We start from the raw sequence: 10720 nt of genomic DNA, 5'->3' as shown, positions 1-10720 counted from the left end.
GGATTTGCTCGGTTACTCTGTGCCTGGTTGACTATTGTTAAGACAAACCCCCCACAAAACAATAGATGCTTGATTTCAGATATTAGCTACTTAGCCAATTGTGCTAACGTTTGTAGCTGCAGTCACACATTGTTGGCCGAGCAGGAAAATCTCACATTATTCGAACTTGGGAGCGTTCTTCTTGAAGTCACTTGATTTAAATGACTTTTATTTGCAGTGTTAGCTGTTGTAGAGGTTTGTTAAAGGCTGCAGCCAGCCATTTCCCATATTAACAGTATTTGACACACTTCCTATACAGACACTAAAACCAGCAATGATTTTCCTCTACTCACTGTTAATGTCTGTCACTGTCAGTCCTGGATATTTACCTGTACCAAAGACCTACATTGTTTCTCAAAGGTAATTAAAACTACCTCAGTTTAACACACCCCTGCATGAAACACAAGACCCTAATGTTTTTTTTAAATGTTGCCCCTAAGTCTCCGAACAGCTGTAACTTTTTACTGTGTCTGACATAACCAAGAGTCGAGGGCCCATGCACGAGATCCCTGGATATTCTAAACAAATCCTGTTTTGTAATGAGGAGCATGTCACCCAGTGCATTGATGCGTTTCACTGAGGTGTTTTTAGTCCTTTTTTACAGCAGTGGAAGTCGATGGCACAGGCCTGGCAGACTGACAGATGTTAACGTCGAGTAGAGGCCATTCATTGTTTGAGTCTCTGTATGGGGAGAGTTGAAAATACTGTTAAAATAGAAAATGACCGGCTTTATCCTTTAACAAGTGAAGCCTGAAACAAATAGGCAGCGACTTTGTGTTAGTGATAATCTTAGATTAGGTGTAACTACCTGGTGTTATGCATTTACTCACCAAATAACACATCAGATTTTGCCAGATGTGTCTTTGTGTACAAGTTATTACTGCCTGTGCCAATGAGCTGAGTGACACACTGAGTAATGGAGCCAACATCCCATATGGATACGAGTAACAAATGAGGGCAAGTGGGAGTGAAGCTTCAGGAGGTGAACAGCGAAAAGGGAAAAAAGCGCAGTCCATGCTTCAAAGATATCAGGAGTAATGTGTATTTACGATTCTGTGGAAAATCATGACATTATCTCACCCGCTGTAGCTCGTCATACATTTGGAGCTGGAGGGGAAACTGTCTTAGTTCAGCAGAAATCTGAGGTCAGCGCAGGAAATATTTCACAGTGTGTCAGGCCGCTCCGCACATGGTGAATAATGTTCAACATGACACTGTAATGCTTGTTCAGGTGAAAAACGGCTTCCTACACAACTTTCTGGGGCAGCGGTAATCATATTCCAATCCGAGGGTGTGTGTGTGTGTGAAATATGGCGCTACTTCACATTCATGTATTCATCCTGGAGAGATAAATTAGACCCCAGACATTTCAATCTAACTTCCTAAATAGAGCACTTTGTCATCACAAACTAAAAAGGGGGCATGGTGGGATGAATAATTCATGATTCTTTACATTTTTGCATTATACGTAGGTGACATGGCTACACGTGATCTTCAGAATTAGCTGTATGTAATCACCATGCACAACAGGAAGATGAAATACTGCTCTAATTTGAAATGATTCCTCATCTTCTCCGGCTCTCCCGTGCGCTTTGCAGCCAAGCAGTAACACGAACCGCATCCTTGGCCTTGATCTCTGTAGTCAAATATCGCGCAGTTGGGCGAGGATCATTTGTTTGAAGTGACATGGCTGATAGGCGTTGGTTTACTTCCACAATAATGGCCTTTTAATTAAGCTCTTCTGCCCTTCCTAACATCAAAGCCTGACAAGCAATTTGACAAGAGAGCTTTCTCTGGCTCCTTTGTGACTGACGGGCACGGTACAGACACCCTCATCCCTCTCAGTGTCTGTCAACTGGCATGAAGCTTGAAACCAGACACCTTTTGCCTGTGGGACATCCTGTATGTCCAAGAGGAATTGAAATTAAAGTGGATCCCTTTACCAGAGTAACTGTAGGGGAGTTTGATTCTATTCAGCAACATGCATGCTCTTGGTTTGATGTATTCGCACAGACAGAAATACAAATAAAGAAGCAATCTCATTTACCACCTCCCAGTGTTGCCACAGTCTGTTAAGCCACAAGTCAAGTGTTATGACAGACTTTGTCTGCTTGCTGGGGGAGAGCAGAGGAGGCGTGCGGTGTGTGCTGAGCGATGACAGATGTGGGACGAACGCTGAAATGCATCTCTCCTTCTGTAATGGCGGGGTTTGGGTTGAAACGGTTGCTGCTGACCGGCGATTATGCGGCTGTTTGAATGCAGGAACACAGCCTATGTTTGGTGTAGCTCGCATTTGGGTTTCTAAATGGTGCATGGACTCATTCCTGACATTTATGAATGAGGGTTGTGCTGAGGGTTAAGTAAATAAAGCCATCAAAGTGTGGAACATGCAGAGCAAAGAGTCGCCTTCACTGCTTCCTCACGCATTCTTTCTTTTTCCGCCCTCTGTTGCTCTGTTTAAATAACCCACAGGGTTTTCTATCAAGGTAACTTATTGAACAGGGTGCATCAGTGCATGACTTAGACCCTGGTCCAGCACTCTGTCTTTCCTTTGATTTTATAGACAGGTTCAGGATTAATGGCAATCCAGTAAGAGAACAATTGACTTTTGTGTCACCCTCTTTGTCATTATTAATACAGGGAATCTGTACAAATTACAAAACGTCTCCGGGACAACACAGTTAATGGTAAATGGACTTTAATTTCACCGTTTGACATCCTTTATTAGTTTGAAAACGTATAGTGTTGTGAGAAAATGGAGAAGTTGTATTTTTAGTATACTGAATGTGAGCTTGTGCAGTTGGGTTATATGCAAGATCTTTACGTGCCTCCGATTTGTTACATCCTCTGTTCAGCAACACAAAGCAATTTAAAAACTCACTTTGGGCTTAACTGTCTCCCAGAAAAGTACAATGTGACTAGTTTCACTGTGCAGTATGTTCTCAGTAAAGGATGTGTTGTAGTTTTTATTAATTTGCTGTTATTTTAACCCTTTCGTGAACCGTTATAGTGTGACTATAAGATTTAGATGAACATCAGCTCGAGATAAGTCGGTGTCGCATGCAATAAGCTTGGCCTTCTCTTTCCATTGGCCGAAGTGAATGAAAGGGTAAATGATCACTTAGCGAGTGCATGGACTGAAGGCTGCAGGAGCAATAGGAGCAATGGAAAGCTTTGTTTGGTGCCTCCGGGGCTGTGCAGCCAAAATCAATTTCCCTGCAGCCATCAGGAGAACGTCCACTAGATTTAAAATACCCCGAAGAGTGAAAAGTCATTTTTCCACCTCAGCAGAAATAAGCATGAATGTCAGTCTGTTTATGTTTAACTGAAGCACTATAGAAAGCTACAGTATGAAACACATAGTGCTGCTGGACGTGAATCAAAAATGGCTGTGTTTCTACACCGAATTCAGATGAGCAGCAGACGCATTTTACAAAGATAACAGCAGCAGATTTGTCGCTCAAAATTTTGAAACAATGGGATCTGGATTTCAAAGAGAGGGAGATACAGAAGGCCTCCAGGCTGTAGCTGTCTAGCTCGCTAATTAACAATAAGTGCATTGATAATGCTATCTCTTGTCATTTTTACTGGATTGTGTCAGGCTTCTCATTTCTAGCAAGTAACTGAGAAGGTAAGTGCAGATATTAATTGACTGAAACATCACTGGGAAGAAGAAGATAACAGACAGCAAGTATGTGCAGCCATTATGCAGGATCATTAGATGCCGGCTTGTGTTTTATACCAGGATGTGTAAGACCTTATTCAAGAACCTTTATAGGGTCTTGTTTTAAAATGTCTTTGCTTTAGTACAGTACAAACACCGTTTATGATGTGCTGTCGTAGTGGGATTCTTTAAGCCCAGTTTTTATTCATCGTTCAAGTTGAGTTCATAGTTTTGCAAATGCTTTGATTATGTTTGTTTAATGAGGGAACCAGAGGAAACTCGCCTCAAATTAAGCAACAACAGGAAGCTGTAATCGTGAACAGACGTGCCACTGCTTGTTAATGACCGACTTCAAGGCAGGTCCTGAAAAGTTAAGAAAAGATCCCTATTGCTTACGGTGGCCTCTCTCTCAGTATTTGACCTTCGTTTCTGCTCTCCCCTCTTATCTCCATCTTCCCTCTGTCCTCCCACAGACCATAATTTCTTCTGAATATACTCCTCTTTCACCCGAATGCTGTTTTACTTCTGATCTGAGTTTACAAACTAAGAACATAGGAGGAATCTTTGTTTGTTGTCGGTGTGAAGAAGTTTTGACCTTGACCTTTGACCTTTGACCTCAAAAATGTAATCAGTTCATCTTTGAGTCCATTTGTGCCAACTGTGAAGAAGCTCCCTGAAGGCTGTTGCTGGCGTGTAAGCATAACAAATCAGCTTCATAATCAAACACATAACTTTATTGATCCTATTCATGAAGCTTTTATCTTGCAACAACTCAGCAAATAGTCTCGTGGGCGTTTCTTGTTTCTCTTTGTGACCTTCTGTTACAGAACAATGCATATGTACTTTCTTCTGAGCCAGGTCTCCTGATTCTGTGGAACTATTGAACATTTTACAGAGATACTAATGCTTTTGATGCCGTAATTTGCAGAGGCAGCTCTATTGATTAATTGAATGCTTTTTTTTTTCTCAAATTGCTAATGCACTTTCCAGATCCGTGCCTGTTCACTGCACTGTACCACCACTGCTCCTTCTGCTTCTCTTTTCCCCCAAAGCCACACAAGTGCAGACTGTGACCTTGTTTCTAGATGAGATGCTGCTCCCACTCTTCCCTTCTTATCACAGCTGGGACATTGATGGATGGCTGGGAGTAGCTGTTGTGCACTTTAGACCATGAGGTCAAAGCAACAGTTAACTCTAACCAAATGTTTTTCTTTTAGTCACCTAATGCTGATTTTAGATTGTTAAAAATCCATGTGTAAAGAAGACCTGCATATGTACAGTAAGTATTAATTCATTTCCCTTTTTACGTTTACATATGAGCCATTGCTTTTGAAGACTGACAAAGACTCTGTACAAATACCCTTCATCTTCTTCACATTGTGCAGGATTTTGCCTACAGGTTATGAAGGATTAGAAATAATTTTGTGCTCAATGAGACTGAGTGTGAGGGGCTTTGATTCTCTGAATTCATTGCAGACTATTTTGGGCTGCTGCTAATAGTTTTTGTCAGCTGTAATTTTTAAGTACTTTAACCAATTCATTGTATAATTAGGTTAACCAAATTAGCTCATTGCAAAGTCAGTCAGCGGGCGGTAATGCAATACAGTTATTAACATTCCAGATTTATTGAACCATTCATATACTGATGATCCATCTTTATCACATTTTTCTTCACTGGTAAAAACCCCTGCTAATTAATAAAAGAAAATAGACTGTCATGTTACATGTTTTGTGTACTTTATTGAGTTTTCTGTACATAAATATGCTCAGAGCAAACACCAGAAGACAAATGATCTGTGATTTGTGCCAAAATAAAAACATATCTGAACCTTTTAAGTAAAAGGTTAAAAGAAAATTGTTAATAAAATGGAGCATTTCACTCTTAAGCCTTAATATATCAAACATTTTCTTTTCTACATCTCAGTGATGTGACTAGTTGCCACATTGTCCTGATGGTCATGAGACTGTGGGGCAGCTTGCAAACAGGTGAACATCAAGGCTTATGACTTGTCCTGTTTGTGCACGTGTCAACTACCTTTATCTCTCTTTTTTTATTTATTCTGACTTATGTAGTGCAAAAGAACATCCTGGACACTTGATGCAAAAAATGTGGAGAGCGTCCTAAGGGGGGAAAGCAGGTCACAGCATCCGGCATATCATGGTGCATCTGGTCCAGTGTTGGTGCCACTTAGCTGTAGATGGAAGGACCAACTGTCACTGAAACGTTTCCTGGAACATTTTCAGCCTGTTTGCAACAGATACCGGTAACGTTTGAGTTCATTTGATAGTTTTTATTTTGTCAGAATTTTTGCTATCACTATAAAAAAAAAAGCAAGATCACAGTTACCTTGGTTCTTGGTGTTTTTAGCCACACCAGCAGAAAGGCCCTAGTGATGGAAGTGTTAACTGGTTTATCACTGAAATATTTCCACATCTACTGGAATGATTGCAGACACAAAACAAAGGAGGAAATTTACTGACTTGGAAAATATTCATGTAAAATACCTTCAAAATTAAGTACAAATACTCGAGTATATGTAGCCCGCTTAGTTACTTTCCACCTCTGTAAAGGAGTGCATGTTGGCACATAAAGGACGACGTGGCTCCGCCTTTACGCACGTCCTCCCCGCCCATCTCCTCCTCGATGCGGCCACCCAGCCGACGCACAGGAGCTGCTGCATTCTGAGTTGCGCCTGTTGTGATCAGGGAGCTGCTCAAGTCTGGACTGAAGACACGCAGCGGGACGTTTCCTCTCAACACCCGGAATCTATAAAGTGCATTCTGGTCGTTCATGCCTCAGAAGAAAGGGCACAGGGCCCGTTTCACCCGCTGCAGTTCACACAGTGGACTCTTGTTTTTGGGGAGGTTGAAACTGAAAATTGGAGTAACGTCAGGAGCCGTTTCGGAGATGAATACGCACCGGGACTAGAGACTTCTCCGTCCTTCGGGACATTTCGGGGCGTCCAGCTACGCACCAGGACTTGTCTGGTCTATTCATGGATTACAACAAGCTTTAAAAAATATTCCGGACTAACAAGTAACGCACACCCCACAGCGCCGCGCCCTCTCGCCAATGAAATATCTGCCTTCAGGATCAGCTGCGGATCGTGTAAGCAAGAGGATCGAGCTCAGTGAGTCCACCGAGTGTAAGAAGTCCCGTCCCGGTGCCGTGGTCTCTTTGCTGACCCCTCTGGACCCACTTCGTCAGGCAAAGCGGCTTCCTATCAGAGTTATCAAGATGTTGACTGCGCACACTGGACACTTGCTACACCCGGAATATCTACAGCCTTTGACGTCCGCACCAGTCAGCATCGAGGTATTTATTGTCTTTTACATCGTTTTATTCTGTTAGAATCTGTTTTTGCGCTGCAGTGTTTGTGATTTCACAGCAGGGTGGTGAAAATGTAAAGCTGCCCTTAATGTGGTGCGTTCTCCTCCGCTATGACAGTCAAAACCTGAACTCATCACTAGTTATGAAATATGCAAAATAAAATATCTTGGAATAAAAGAACGTGTTTGACCTCGCATTTAACTTCGACTAATGAAATGAGTTTGCTGAAACAACAGGCGCCGTCTGTCTCTGCAGCCTAGAAGGGTTTTGATCTTCAACATGAAAACACACTCACACAACCACAAACGAATGGTTTGACAGAAAATGAATCAGCAACTCCGATAATGGACTGATTGTTTCGCTGGTGTCAGCTGCTGTTCACTGTCATTTTGTATCTTTAGCTTTTAGACTATTGGTCGATCAACATAGGGCTGCAGATAACGATTGATCAGTCAGATTATTTTTTTAATTAATTATTTGAAATGTTTAAAAAAAATCACAGCTGCCCAGTCTCCAGTGATTCTTCAAATGTCAAGTTCAAAGCCCAAAGATACTCAGTTGAAATGCGAAGAAAAGGGATAATTTTTGCTTGAAATATGCAGAAATAATATATTATTAAAATAGTTTGACTTTTATTTGTGTCAGTTGACTAAACAATTAGTCATTTAATTGTTTCATCATCATAGTAATTGATAATGGAAGTAATTGTTAGTTATAGCCCTGGTTCAAATGAAGTATGTCAACAGTTCACATGCCTGCCTGGTAATTACAGAGGAGTGCTCTGGAGCTGGGGGTCAGGGGGTCTTGTGAAACTTTGTTGAAAAGCCAAATGTCTCTGGGCAGGTTACAGTAAATAAGTTTACTAATCACTGTCTGTACTGTGTTGTAGCTGGATGCCAAGAAGAGCCCCCTGGCCCTGCTGGCACAGACCTGCTCTCAGATTGGTAAACCAGACCCTCCGTCTTCCTCCAAGCTGGGCTCCTCCTGCAGCCAGGGGGACAAGGAGCCCAGCAGTCGGTCATCCAGCTCCAGCCTGAAGCTTGGGGACCACCGCCACTCCCTGGAGGACAAATCGAGCTTCAAGCCGTACAACAAAGGCAGCGGAGAGTGTCGCAGAGACGCAGCAACCAGCAGCAACAGCAATGAGAAGGTCGGGTTCAGGGTACCCAGCAATAATGTTACCACTAATGGAAATTCAACCAGTGGTCAGCAGTCCTATCCACCGCATGCTGCCTCACCCAGCTCTAGATCCAGTAGTGGCACGCCACCTGGACACGCTCAGCAGCCGCCTCACAGACAGAGCCAGTCTCCTGGTAGACAGTCACACTCCCAGACTGTGAATGGAGAAGCTGCCCATGAGCAGGGCAGCCCTACCAGCATGACCAGCAGCAATAACCATCATCCCAAAAAAGACGCTGAAGTTAACAAGGTGACCTCGGACAGTCCTCACCACGCAAACTCCAGCCACGTTCGAGCCAGCGCAAACTGCAGTAATGGCAGCTCTGACAGTGGCTCCAACCATGAGGGAGGTAAAGCGGAGTCTGCCCAGCCTAACCTCGGCCCGGGACATATTACTCCCATTTCTCCGTACAAGACAAGCCAACCACTCTTCCCGCTGCCCTCTTCTAATATGGGCTACCACGGGTCTGTAGTGGGTGCCTACACAGGGTACCCATCTCAGTTTATTCCAGGGTTGGATCCAACAAAGTCCAGTCTCAGCGTGGGGAGTATAGGAGTTCCAGGAAAGCACCCAAGCTCCAGCCCTCTCACGGGCGCCTCCCCACCTTCCTTTATGCAGGGTTTATGCAGGGACCCCTACTGTTTAAGCTACCCAAGTGTATCCCATCTTGGAGGAAGCAACTGCAACTCCTGCGTCCACGACCCTACCTCCACCCTAAAATCAAGCTTCCCATTGGTATATCCCTCCCACCCTCTCCACTCCCTCCACCAAAGCCCCCTGTCATCCAGTGCATCCTCCTCCCTTTCCCATCCCCTCTACACCTATGGCTTCATGCTCCCCAGTGACGCTCTGCCTCACGCCTGTAACTGGGTGTCGGCCGGGGGGCCGTGTGACAAACGTTTCACCACATCAGAAGAGCTGCTGGCTCACCTGCGCACACACACAGCCTTGCCTGTGGGAATGGACAGTAAGCTGCTCTCTGTTTCCTCATCTGGACCTGCCTCCTGCCACCTTCACCTCCCACACCAGAGCAGTCCAGGCTCCATGCCCAGCTCCCTCTCTCTCAGGGCTCCCCCCAGCCTGGGTTTAGCTCGCTATCACCCCTACAGTAAGGTCCATCTGCCCCCTGGGCCCTCCTCCATCTCCCTGCACTCTCTGCCCACCACAGGCCCATACTACCCTCATTATGCCCTCTACAGTCAGAGACTGGGATCAGCATCTGCGCTGGGCTACCAGTGATACACCACCTGCTTATGTGTTTAAGAGAATAGCTTGACAATTTGGGAAATATTCACTTTCTGGTGCAGAGTGATTTGAGAAGACTGCAGCCAACAGCATGTTGGTGTAGCTTAGCACAAACACTGGAGATAAGGAAGTAGCTAGACTGACTTTGTACGAAAGACACACAAAGCTCCAAAAGGTCACTAATCAACTCATCTCTCTCTTGTTTAATAAGTGAAAACCCCAAGTGTAAATGCTACAGATCTGTGTTTTACTGAGGACTGGTTTCCAGAAAACAAGATTTGGTGCCTGGCCCTGAAATAGTCACATAATGTACACAACCCTTTGGTTGTGGCAAATTGTCATTTTTACACAATTATACAAATAAGATATTTTAGATTTTTGTTTCATTTACTAACATGTGGCCAGAAAAAGCACCAAATTCTCACATCTGCTTGAACCAGCCAATGTTTAGAATTTTCATTTGAAAAAAAGACTTGAACTGATTAAAAGCTTATCAGAATAGTTGACAATTAATTCTCTCTTAATCAACTAATGAATGTAATTAACTAATTGCTGGTGTTAATTAGTATCCAGCTGCAGTGAGCTGTTACCTCTAGGCACAGCCAGGCTAGCTGTTTCCCCATTTCCAGTGTTTGTGCTAAGCTAAGCTAACTAGCAGATGCTAGCTGTAGTTTCATATTTAGTGGACAGACAATTAGAGTGATGTCTCATCATCTGATTCTTCACCAGAAAGCCAATAATGAAGTTTTCCAAAATGTCAAACTATTACGTTAAGTTCGTCCTTCATTGCAGCAGGATGCTGCTTCTGACTTAAGCCTGGGTTTATGTGGAACAAAGATGGGAGCACAAATCCTGCATTTTGACTTGGGAGCGTCTTCACACTTTCTTTATACATTATATATGACTCTTTGTTTCAGTGTTTGGGGCTCCACTCCTACAGATCAGAGGACATGTGGCTCTTGCATGTCTGCACATTGCTCGGATACCTTTGCAGCAGACGTGACTGCCCTTAGGTGACTTTTGCTGCTGCGTGGGCTTGGCAAATTGATGGCTGGATGCTGTGTAATAGCTGTTGGATGTTCAGGGTTCTTGCTGCAGATGATGGTTTAGTGCAGAAAAATGCAGTGAGGCTGGGATGGCAATAAGCTGCTGCCGTGAGCTGGTGTGAGTCCGGCCACAGTCGCTTTCTCCCTGCAAGAGATGCATGTAAGCTTGACACAGCATACACACTTAACTGTTTATTCACCCGCATGGTTTGTGA

At 43.8% G+C, this 10720-nt stretch overlaps 1 protein-coding gene across 3 annotated transcripts in view; it reads left to right on the top strand.

Moving 5' to 3' along the window:
* LOC109969782 (zinc finger protein 703-like) overlaps positions 1-10714 on the top strand; it is a 68699-nt gene extending 57985 nt beyond the window's left edge. For 2 of the 3 annotated variants that reach the window (XM_020616928.1, XM_020616929.1), the window contains exons 3-5: positions 5777-5967; positions 6275-7019; positions 7924-10714. In XM_020616928.1, the coding sequence (XP_020472584.1) occupies positions 6777-7019; positions 7924-9453 (1773 nt within the window). In that variant the 5' untranslated portion in view covers positions 5777-5967; positions 6275-6776 and the 3' untranslated portion in view covers positions 9454-10714. Of the gene's footprint in view, positions 1-5776; positions 5968-6269; positions 7020-7923 lie in introns of those variants that run through there. The other variant, XM_020616930.1, reaches the window with a different exon arrangement.
* Positions 10715-10720: the final 6 nt, after the last annotated feature.

Source organism: Monopterus albus, unplaced genomic scaffold (genome assembly GCF_001952655.1).
Source record: "Monopterus albus unplaced genomic scaffold, M_albus_1.0 scaffold181.1, whole genome shotgun sequence".
Lineage (NCBI taxonomy): Eukaryota > Metazoa > Chordata > Actinopteri > Synbranchiformes > Synbranchidae > Monopterus > Monopterus albus.
Note: the sequence above shows the minus strand (reverse complement) of the source record. Positions and strands in the feature narration are given on the sequence as shown.